General features: G+C 40.1%; 2 protein-coding genes and 1 long non-coding RNA gene across 5 annotated transcripts in view; 1 reads left to right on the top strand and 2 right to left on the bottom strand.

The window, feature by feature from the left end:
* Positions 1-11,716, bottom strand: part of LOC111345087 (uncharacterized) — a 28,138-nt gene that overhangs the window by 2,957 nt on the left and 13,465 nt on the right. For all 3 annotated transcript variants that reach the window (XM_022952347.2, XM_022952348.2, XM_022952349.2), the window contains exons 2-9: positions 5,653-6,879; positions 4,725-5,005; positions 4,496-4,585; positions 4,017-4,136; positions 3,576-3,720; positions 2,574-2,706; positions 1,761-1,885; positions 104-184 (exon numbers count right to left, since the gene is read on the bottom strand). In XM_022952347.2, coding sequence (XP_022808082.1) covers positions 104-184; positions 1,761-1,885; positions 2,574-2,706; positions 3,576-3,720; positions 4,017-4,136; positions 4,496-4,585; positions 4,725-5,005; positions 5,653-6,879 — 2,202 coding nt within the window. The remainder of the gene's footprint in view (positions 1-103; positions 185-1,760; positions 1,886-2,573; positions 2,707-3,575; positions 3,721-4,016; positions 4,137-4,495; positions 4,586-4,724; positions 5,006-5,652; positions 6,880-11,716) is intronic.
* LOC148741839 (uncharacterized) lies at positions 8,011-10,127 on the top strand. Its single transcript, XR_015995989.1, has 2 exons — positions 8,011-8,552; positions 8,876-10,127. It is a non-coding gene; the product is annotated as an uncharacterized LOC148741839 (long non-coding RNA).
* On the bottom strand, positions 8,717-11,490 carry LOC148741838 (putative serine/threonine-protein kinase DDB_G0281745). Its single transcript, XM_088746884.1, has 2 exons — positions 10,948-11,490; positions 8,717-10,227 (listed from the first exon to the last, which is right to left on the bottom strand). Exons 1-2 carry the CDS (start codon positions 11,254-11,256, stop codon positions 9,403-9,405), a joined length of 1,134 nt encoding a protein of 377 aa, XP_088603010.1. The 5' UTR covers positions 11,257-11,490; the 3' UTR covers positions 8,717-9,402.

Genomic DNA, 11,716 nt, shown 5'->3' with positions numbered 1-11,716 from the left:
ATAATAAAAAACGTTGTTAGATGACTGGAAATAGTGGATGCTATGGCAGGCTTGCATTAATTCCTCGCTGACAAACATGTGTTTCGCGTCTTTTTATACTCACTGCATGTGTAGGGTTTGAACGCTTCAGGATTATTTTGCTTGAGATCGTCAAATTTTGTGACAGGTTGGATGACTTGATTCGCTGTAAAAAAAATACAAAAAAATAATAATCATTTTCAAACAATAATCAAGTGTCAATCGCACTGCTCATCTAACCCTTCAGTTGTTTTGCGAAGACGCTCAAAATCTGTCGTAAATTTTTCCCCAAGTTGCATGTAAGGACAATCCTTGAATCTCCGATCAAAGGATCGTCCCGACCTACAAATTTTTAGGGAAGTATCTTTGGTAGTGGTATGAAAATTTCAAAAATGCCTCTCCCACAAACGTCCCTCGGATTCGCTTATTTTTTTATCCTAGCATTATTCAGACATTCCCCTGCGAAATCGGAGCACCTGGGGATGTCTTCATCCCCGCCTCTTTGGAGGTGCCTCAAAGTGGTGCAGGGGTGAACTCAGACTGAAAGTTTGGAGGTTGTCCTCACCATTCCTGGGGCTAATGGGTGCTCGTGACGCTGTCGAGGTCAACCATAACTGATCTGGAATCACCACTTTTGCGTTATTCGGAAATATCGACAGCGACTGTATATTGTTCAAGTTTCAAAGTGAAACCCGACGAATGCCTTTAGCAATCTAGTTAAGGAGGTATGCCTCGGTGTCCCGCATAGTAAACGCGTAAGGCCTTGATCAAAGTAAGAGTTCACGATGGCATTGTATGTTTTTCTAGAACAAACCGCCAAGGCACAGAACTTATAAAAAGCCGAAAGCCGAAAGTGCAGTCGACAAAGAAACAAATCCGATTTCTGAAGAAAGTTGGTGGCTGTGGAAGCCCTTTATTCCTTACGCAAGGTCAAGTCTTACGAACCTACAGGCACATTACTGCCGAAACACATCTTGGTTTCTGCAACGTCAAGAAATAAGGCACATCATGCTAGCCATTAAGAATTCCCCTCAGTAATTTTAACAATATCAAAATTGTTAAATGCTCGAGAAAAACTTCGTGACGTGGCATTTTGTCTTTGTCACGGCACGGTTAACCCAAAATAAACATTATGGGAACGAAACCTTTTGTTACATGTTTAACATAAAAACTAAAACTGCAGGGGTTCTAAGAGGGTCTCAATTGGGTGATGGCTTTTACGACTAACGGTTAAAATTTGTCTATTCTTACGCCTAACGGCTAATTTTTTTGGCCGTTTAACGGCTAAAGGTTAACCCCATTGAGAACCTCTTCAACAAGGATTAGGCCCACGCGTTCCATTAGGGACCTTAAGCAACCACGACGGCGACGGCAACGAGGACGTGGAAAAACAAGAGATCTAATTGGCAGAACAATAGCTCAGCACGTGCATTTTGAAACTTTGTACTTTTCTTAGCCGTCCTATGCAAAACAACAACGTGAAATCGCCAAAATTTGCGTCGTCTGCGAGCCGAAACCGCGACGGCAAATATTTTAATTTCCATTTGGAACTCAACGCTACTTTTATACGTCATACTGAAGTTGAGCTGTGGCGCCATATGAGACGGTAAGCTCATGCAGCTATTTTTTAAATTCTAACTAAGAGTAGAAATTCATTTTTTAATCGAAGTCTTCCTTGGCGTTGCCGTCCTGACTGCTTGAGGTCCCTATTATTATACAACACAAGAGTACGGTTGAAGTACCATTGCCGACTATTGCAAACTTGACTTTCATGCACTCGGAAACACTGCCTTCCTCTGTGCGAATCATGAAAAGTCGCCACTTTGGAATTCCCAAAGCTTTAGAGATGATATCGGCAAAATGGAAACTGTCAATGAAAGCAAAAACAAAAGAAAAAGTAATAACAAAAAAAAGAAACTGCCAACTATGGCTCAATTCCTCATAATAGCATCTAAGAAACTCTGACCGATTACACAGATAATCACCATAATGCTATCGTAAATACTGTATAAATAATACTTGTTGCTCTCTCACGTAGTTAATTTAATTAGCGTTTTGATAACCAGGGCAAAGCCGAGTGAGGCCCCGTTTAAACTAAGCCAGGAAAAAAAAAAAGGAAACGGCGTTTTCATTGTTCAAATACAACAAACGTTTACCGTCTTCATCGGGAAACAGATAAACGATTTCCGTCGACACCATACCACGACCACCGTTGGAAGTGAAGTAAAGGTCTAATCATCCCGCTATAAACTTCTCAACAGGAGTATCATGCCTTAAAATTTTATGAAAAGCTCCGTTTTAAAATGTTGACCAGCCACTTGACGCAGAGCAAATGTTTTTAAATTTCTCATTAATTTGAACGTTTTCCCTGGGTTGACCTTGCTCGCGTGGTCCTGGGTTCAAGACCCCCACTCTGTTAATTAATGCTATTATTATTGTTATTATTATTATCATTATTGGTAATATACGACTAAGGTTGAGTTTCCAGAACGTGGAAAGGACCTCTTAGGAAGAGTTCACCGTTATTGCACGCCTGAGATGGAAGTTCTTCTCACCTGGAAAAGGCAGCCTTTTTCGGGAACTCGAGGGATCTTTCTGCATATAAAGATCCTTCCACTATGAGATTGGCGCAACCGATTCGGTCACTACCTCCATCTTTAGCATTCACAGCTATGCCATGGCCAGCGACTTGTTAAAACAAAAGAAACTGTTATTTTAATTTATCTTATTTTAACGCTTGTAACTAGAAAATCAACATTGTAAGGGAAACTACACTCGTTTTCACATTGAACTGACAATTTTCATGTTTGTGCTTCGTCGTTAATTAAACCAATTAAATTTGTCTTACGAAACACCATAATTTAACTGATTCTTTTAAAGAGAACGTAACAACTTGAAAAAAAAATACTATTTAGTGGTATCTTCACTTGTAATATCTAAGGCTGGTCCAGCTATTTCGAAGCTCTGGTATATTCCCCTTTATTAAAAACTGGATCATTGGATAATGCAATTCAAGACTTTTTATTGGCTTAGCCATTATGGTATACGAGCTAACATACCATAATCTAATATCTGTACATTGTAACATCCGGTTTCTTCTTACAAAATGAAGTCGAGAAGATTTGCCTAATATCTTGGGGGCGTTTTTTTAATAAAACAATTATTCCACTCGTGCTTGTTGGATATGAGATGATTATAGCCAACTCGGCGTTACGCGCCTCGTTGGCTATCTATCATCTCATATCCAACGCGCGCTCGTGGAATAATTGTTAAATATAACTGAGGTATTTCGCCCGCTATTATTGCTAAGAAACATATCGTTACTATACCTTTCAGCCCGTAGTTGTTTAACAAATGCAATACACCGCAATTTCTATCTTTTTATTCAAATGAATGGCGTAATACCAGTTGATGTGCTGGAGGAACACCAGTAATGTTCGAAAGGCTACCTCTCTTGAATCAAACACTTAACAATGAGGTGCGACAAGCGGTATATTTATAGCAGTTGCAAGCGAAGGAGAACAGAGCACAATTGTGTAAGACATCATGGTTATTACCGGAGTCAATGCCAAATAACGGAAGATTGACATCGTTGAAAAACACACGGCCGTCGCCCACTTCGAGAGGGTCGTGTTTACCAGACAAATCTCCGGATTCACAGCGCAACATGTTAGTTGGACTACAGGTGGACGAGTAGTCTCCCTAGACATTGGCAAAAAACGAAAAAAGGCACTCAAAAGCAGCGAGAAACAGAAACCACGAGAATCACGTCACAGCTAAATCTTATTAGCCACGTCGCAGGTTGTGCAACCTAAAAGATTTAGTTAACCTCTTTAATTTTGTCATTTGTACTTCACGTTACTTCATGTTTCTTTATCCTTAACCATTCCTGCATGAGGAGACTGAAAGATGAACCTATAGCACGCTTTCTATTTGAGTGCACCTGCGAAATAAATTCCATCCGATGTTCTAGCATGGACTAGCCAGGTGAATTTTACCTTAGTATACACTGCGTATGGATTAAAGTTCCCTTCCAAACTCATGCATCTCCTGCTAACGTCTGTGTAACTTGCATCTTCGCCTACAGGATTTTTATGTACACCATACCGGTGACCACTCTGTTGGATGAAGTGAAGAGTAATGTTAAGGTACTGGCACAATACTATGGTCCACTATAATCTTATTTACATTTACATTTTTACATTTATATAGCGCAGACTTCTATGTGGATATATTCAGTCGCGATTAACAGTATCGTAAGGTTGAGATCGGACGTCAGCATTTTTATTAAAAGTATCAAATTTAAACTAGTCATAGCAGTAGGCTAATGTATCTTAGAGCTTTAAAATATGAGAGATTTGCGGAACCGAAACAAATAAAACGTTGTTTTCCTGTAGAAGACACATATCGCCAACATATATGTATTTTGAACTTCCGGGCCGGCCTTTTGGATAAAAATACTCGTAAATCGATTTACCGTTGACTCAGAATCTTGGCTGTGTTCGATGTTGATGTAAATTGTGGATTCGACCTCAGCCACATTTGGCGAGCTAGACAAGTACTGTTCCTAGAAAAAGAAGGAAAAGCGATCACAACCAGAAAAATCTGTGACTCAATGCACAGGAATCACTATATATACTTCGGTCCAAAATTTGAGGAACTGTTACTGAACTGATCCGTTTTACAGAAGTATTATTACTACTTGCCAGTACAACCATTCCCTTTACCGCCGGTCCGCTGATATTTGCGATGGCTTTCATGAAGTAGGTGATACCTTTGTCGACCTCTGGCATGAGGTCATTGCAGACCCAGCGCATATTGTTGTCCTGAATCTTCAGTTTGTGGATGACTAAAGAGCGTCCCTGGATGCTGTTTCTACCAAACATTGGAAGATTGTAGTCCCTGACCGTTTTGCTGAATGAAGAGCGGTTTAAAAAGGTCCCATACTTTCCACTTAAGTCACCAACTTCGTATTCATCGTCTGTTCCTGAGAGAAATAAAGAAACTGATCAGCAGCAGTAGCTATTAGGGCGGGTAAATCACGTACATACAAATTCTACGGATCCTCCAATCCTTGATCACACACGACAGTCAGTATGTAAGAATGAGATTAGAGTAAAACATTTCCTCGTTGTAGTGTTTACATTTTTGAACATTTGTCGCGATTTTGTCAAGTTTTTCGAATGGCCTATTACCGTGCAATGTTGAATACTCAAGAACAAACAGAGACCGCGGAGAGGGAAGGGCTGGGAGGAAGTTAGCTTCCCCCACGTATTTGAAAAATATTGTCCTGCTGAGCTGAGCATACCCCCATCCTCCTAAATAATTAATTGCGAGGGCCCTGCAAAGCTCCTTTTTTCTCAAACATTGGAAGAGGCAAACTAGGAAGCCGAAACCTCTGTTGTAGTTTGTAAGTTTTAGATGGAAATTGGATGTTTAAGCGAGTTTTTCAAAGAACATTTATTTATGCTTGTATCCACATAATTGATTGGTCAAGTTTCTCTTGAAAATTATCGTTGTTACCTTTAACAACTGTTTCAGTCTTGTTACCCAGATAAAACTGACAAACAAGTCCACGCTAAAACTCGAATTAGTTTAGTTGAACAAAACCAAGCAAAACAGGAGAATAGTTACCTGTGCCTGCAGGAGGACTGGTTTTAATATCGACATTGTAAGGATTCCAGTGATCTCCGGCAATAAGTCCAGTGCATGACTCATTTGGCAATAAGTGCATGTACGATGGGCTTGGGTAGGCGTGTATGTGGTACCCTTGAGCCTTTTTATTGAGCCCAGTCAGTTTGATCTCTGCTGTCGTGGCATCAAAAGGCGAGGACTGCGTAAACATGAAATGGCCAGTCACACCTTCCTGAACACTTCCATCGAACGAAACTTTCAGTGTTTTCGGCTCTAATCGTACGATCTTCGCACAGGCAATAGCCTGTATTGGGTCGCTTGGAAACAGCAACAGGGTTTCGCCCTGGACGGAGTCATCGCCGCTCAAGGGAAGGTTGGTGTCGGTGAATGCCGCTTTTGTAGATGACTGCATTTTGGTTGCCAATGAGACTTCGATTTTTCCATGTTTGGACGTCATATCACCAATGGCGCATTTACCATGCATGGTTTTACTACAGCTTGCATCGTTCATGTTTTTCGGGTTAAAAATTTGGCCAACATTCTTGCAATAGGAAGATGGATCGGAGGCATCATGACTGACCACGCCCTGGTTAATTTGCCATGAAAAGTCTTTATTAGAATTGGTACCGTTGACAAAGAAGAGATCAACAAACACAGAGGTATCCGAGTTCTCATCAACTTGTCTGAAGTACACAAAGCCTGCAACTGGACCCTTGAAAACAGCTACGAATGTTTTCATAGGCTGGGTAGGAGCAATCAGTGCACATGCTTTGGGCATGTCACCATCGTACAGGACTAATGCCTTACCCATGACACTATACGGGCCACTGATGGGAATCATCAACCTCCAGTCTGAATATTTGTATTCTTGCTTATTGCTGTCCAGATTTCCGAGCATTCTGGATAAAGCACCAACTGCGCATGATTGAAATCTTAAACTATTGCTCAATTGGCAGTTGGTCTCATAGTCAGCAGACGCCTCTGCCATCTTTGGGTCAAACACACCTCCCACTGCGCCTGCTTTACAGCTCAAATTAGCGTTGCCATTGTAGATCATAGGTAATTGTCGTATGCTCCATTTTAATGTCGCAGAGACGCCTGTTAAGTTGACCATAACTTCTGAGGAATACTGCCCTTGAGATTGAGAGAAGGTCACGTCACCCTTAATTCCACCCATGCTAAAAGTCGCCTTTAAAGCATCAGTACCAGCGGCTGACGCAACAAGACCTACAGTTAAATAAAAGGATTTGTAATTAGAAGTAACAATAGCTGTAAGAGAATTAGTTATTGTTAAAACCTATGTGGACTTCTTTTCAGTTAAGTTAGGCCACTACTCGAGGCTAAAGTGGCTCATCTTTTCAATAAACATCAAATCAGAGGACAGCGACCCACCCATGATGCCACGACGTTAACTTGCTGAAAGAACAATAACACTGTAGTCCTAACCGCTGCACACAGCATGAAACCAAAAGATTACACAGCACGCCACAGCCGCCTTCCGAGTGGACTGAATTTTGTCCTCATTATATCTTGTGCCATTTTTCCCCTTTTTTTTTAATTTTCGAAACATCGTTTACCTCATGCTAAAAGACATGCACACTCTTAATGACGTAAGAACTGAGTGATCTAACCCTTAGTTGTAGCACACAGATACTTTGCTAGAACAGAGCATCACTTCAATTACTCTTGTTTACCTACTGATGATTAATAATAAAGAAACTGAGCCGCAAAGCATACAAATAACAGGCACAGTCTGTCCTGAGAAGGCCAATCAGTTATAACCGAATAAAAGTAAAATCCATCCCGTCACACGTGGATGGAAAAAGAATGAAAGAAAACAGCTTCTGTTAACCTTGCACAATGGTAGAACAGTTCAACCAGTGCTTGCCCGCCAAATAGAGAGGAGAAAGAGACATTTAGTATGCAAGCGCAAAGTACGATAATTAGCAGGTAGGAAGGTATGGGGGATGATTCTGGATTAACATGCAATTAGATTGTAAGCCTTCATTCAATGTGTCACAGGATTTACGTGACATCGAGGCTAATTTTTTTGTCACTTAACCGCTGACTGGACCATCAAGAGTAACTAACGATCTAATGGCATTGTTTTCTCGATGGTCCGATCAGATTTTATGCTCGATTAATGGCATCGAGGAACGATCGAGTGGCATACATATACGATCGAATCACACGGTGGTGCGAGTGCAAGACATTGCAAAACTATATAATGGCATGTTGATACGGTCGAATAGCATCGAGAAACAATCTAATGGCGTAATGGTATGGAGGTATAATCCAGTGGCAGGGAGGTACTCTGTATGATCCATTGGCATAGAAGAATGATCTATTGGCTCCCCCTATGCTCAAGTAGATTAAGGCCTGGTTCTAAAACGCTTTTGAGACCTTCTGACACCCGAAACCTCTTAACCCGTAGCGTGGCAACTGGGGTTAAAAGTGGTGTCATATGACTGCTTTCTCTTACGTGTCGCGTGTAGCACTCCACGTTTGTCGTGTTAGGTGTTTGGACGTCGGATTCTCAAGATTTTTTATGTTAAATACGGGCCATTCCGTCAAGACAAGTTAAAGATTTTTAGTATTTTATACAGCTGCTAGTTTTTGGCCTTTCTGTGTACGAGACCGGAAACCTAAATTGTTCTTACAAAGATCAATAATGTAGCATTGGATGGCCGTTTCGATCTTTCACACGCAAAGTAAGTGGCATGGCGAACTGCATATATGTGCGGGACGCATTCACGTAAACGTTTTAAAGCCTCTTTAAGTCTTGAGCGATACGCATACCCTACGCAGCCACGTTCTGGATGTTCAATTTCTGTTTGCACTGCCGATTTGGTTTTTGCGTTTGTTGTTCACCTCAGAGCTCAACAATCAATTCATTGAACGTAAGTGTATTGCTGTTCACTATAATTAATAGTTTCATTCACTAATAGAATGTGCACGACATTTTCACCCAGGACGTTTTTCCTCTCTTATCAGCTGCGGGACCTGTAAGCTATGTGTATGCAGTATTTGTGGCCACTTTGACAATAACGACCAATAACTGTGCTCAGCAAGAATATAAACAACTATTAATTTCTCTTGAATGGTCAAAGTTGAAATTATTGGCTTTGATTGTAAATTAACCTACTTTAGGCTCATCTCAGTGTGCCACTGCTGTGTTGAACTAATTTAAATTTGGTTGGACATTTTGACTGATATTATTTAGATAGCAAGAAGATGATCCTTTGGCAGTGGATTTTTTCTATGGATAAGAGCTCCTTCATGCACATAACCCTTGAAGTGTTACAAAAAGAGTGGCTCATGGGTCTAACACAACACAAGAGTGCCATTGGACAAAGGTCCAACAGCTGCTAGTCAGTTTTTATCTTAATTCTTAATTCATGATGTACGTTTTTGTTTTAAATGTGAACCCTTTGAGTAGTTGTAGGAAAGTGATCATTGTACATTGTACATGTAGGCATTCCTCATATTATTGTGAAAGGCCTTGTGTAGATGTTATTGTTTTCACTGGCTACCAAAAGATGACTACATCTTTGCAGTGAGTTTCCGAAAAATGAATGCACTTTGAAAACCCAGTAGCGTGAATACAATAACAAACTGAAACTGCCTGTCAGGTGCACTTTGCAACATTTCGACTGTCTGGTCTCTGCTGTCATAATTACTATTTTATAGCTTATGAATGGAGCATTGAATTTGGCCATACTATACATAATTATCACCTGGGAACTGCTTTCACTTTTTGCAAAGGGATACATTTCTTTCAAGCTGATTGAGAAGGTACGCAATCGAACATCTTAATTTGGGATCTTCTTCTAAGCATTTCCTTTTTCCTTCAAGAAAGCAATTTTCACAAGGAATGTTGGCACTGATATCAGACATGACTACACCAAATGAAAATAAATCGGAAGCAAATGATGGTGGCTGGCCAAGAATAATTTCAGGAGCAATGTGTCTGTACTTTTTACGGTAGCCATCCTGTTCATGTGCACTGAGACTCTTCCTTTTGGAAGTAGCTTCAGATACTTTAATGGACTTGCCAAAATCAATGAGCATGGGATGAAATCCTGTGTGCAGAATTGTCAGGAGAATATTATCACTTTTGATATCTCGATGGAGAAGTTGTTTCATGTGAAGGTGCTGTAGAGCTTGGCACAGTTCAAACATAATCTTTCCAGCACAATATTTTGTGAAGGGTATGGTGGGATGGTATAATGCACTGTACAAAGTACAAGTCTGGTTGTTAATACCATAGAAATAGGAAACCAGAAAGTAAGGTTTTTGTGTTACATTGACTCCAAAGATGTGAGGAAGAGATGGATGGGAACATCTTGCCATTACATCTGCTTCACGTTGAATATCCTTAGTAGAAGATAGGTTATTGTACTCCTTCACAGCTACTGGAATTCCCTTGTAATACTTTTTTTGACAACTACCAAATACACCATGACCAAGGTGAACTGTGATGTCTTTATTGCCATTATCTTGTGGAGCCCTTAACTGGTATGGAGAAATTTCTGGTATATGTCTGCCAGATATAATACCTTGTGGGGAAAAAAGCTGCAAATATGAATTGCAGTTAATTTAAGTTTTTAAGTGACATTTTAAAAAAAGAAATGTAAATTTTTACCCTACCTACACCACTTTAGACATTTGGGTGCCTTTTGAATTTTTCAAGTCTCAAAAATTAGGTACTATTCAAATTCTGCAGCCATTTTGTTATTTTGAAAGATACATTTATTCTTATGGTGAAATGGTGATACATGACATCCTTTGATCCTTTGGCAAAGTTTGGTTATCGTGTTTTTTATCTGGGCAGACAGTTCATCTGCAAATTACTAGCTATAATAAGAACCTGCTTGACACATTATGAGAAATAAAATGGTATAGGGAAGCATTTCTATTGTTTTAGATGGGCATAGGGGTTACAGATGTGGTGTGAATACAATTGTTTATTTTTTTCACTTCTTCCCCTCTGTACCCCTGTTCATTGTTGAAATAAAACACTTCAGGGATGCTATGACTACATTTTTTCAGTTTGCCAACATTGAGCTGGAGAGAAATGTGCATTATGTGGTTGTTGTTATCAGATAATTTGATCAAAATGGTGATTGTATTTTCGCTTAATCCGACAGACTATAGCTTATACTCAACACTGACTTTTCTCCTTGAAGCACCATACTCATTTCAAAATGCACACCCCCCTCCCCTCCTAGAACCCAACATACAACATCAGTCTGACTTTTTGAGTGTATGTACGTTTTCAGAAGCACCACTCACCCTAGGGTTGGTTACAAATCTAGAAACCGGTGATAGGGTACCAGCTTTTTCTTGAAGTTTTTTATGGGCCTTGTTTATTTGTTGCCACTTCAAGTAATATTTCCTTGCAAGGTATAGGAATCGATCTTTCTGCATGGTTTCCTTACGTATGCGTTCGGAAACTGCCTTCCTTGCTTCATCCTCTTTAACTTTTTTTCTCTGAAGCCGCTTACGCTTCTTTCTGTCGTTTCTCATTCGTCGCCGCTCAGCAATGGTATTTTGACGCCATCGAAAGGGAATTAATTTGCTAGTATTCGCAACATCCTCCATATTCGTTCTTGATTTGTTTGCACAGAAAATGCACTTAAAAATTGGCGGGAAGGCGGGAAAGCATTGATTTGAGCTTGTCACGTCATGTCACGAGTTAAATCTCGCTTTATCGTCAGCGGTAGCCGCTAATTACGCATCCTCTAAGGAAACTCTTCAGGGGTTACCATAGTGACAGAAAGGTAAGCAAACTAATTTTCGCTTTGCAACAATGTTTCCGAAGTTAGAGTTCAGAGATGACAGAAAACAAAACAAACAATAAAAAAAAAGAGAAAAGAAACGGAAAGAAAGCAGAATCAATTCAGGAGGACAACTTTCATCGAGAGGTAAGTGCTCGCGTCTTATTTATATTTTGTTTGATTGGGATAGAAACCCTCTTGTGGCTTGGACTTGTTTTCAATTTCTTTTTCTGCTTATCTCTTATTGTTAAACTCCCCTCTTCCACTCCTTATTAATGATTATG

The sequence above is a fragment of the Stylophora pistillata genome, chromosome 1 (assembly GCF_964205215.1).
Source record: "Stylophora pistillata chromosome 1, jaStyPist1.2, whole genome shotgun sequence".
Taxonomy (NCBI): domain Eukaryota; kingdom Metazoa; phylum Cnidaria; class Anthozoa; order Scleractinia; family Pocilloporidae; genus Stylophora; species Stylophora pistillata.
This window is presented reverse-complemented; position numbering and strand designations above follow the sequence as displayed.

Coding starts and splice junctions, on each gene's coding strand:
- LOC148741838 (XM_088746884.1), bottom strand. CDS start 11,256: ATGGAGGATGTTGCGAATACTAGCAAATTAATTCCCTTTCGATGGCGT. Junction 10,228..10,947: donor GATTTGTAACCAACCCTAGG/GTGAGTGGTGCT, acceptor TCATATTTGCAG/CTTTTTTCCCCACAAGGTAT.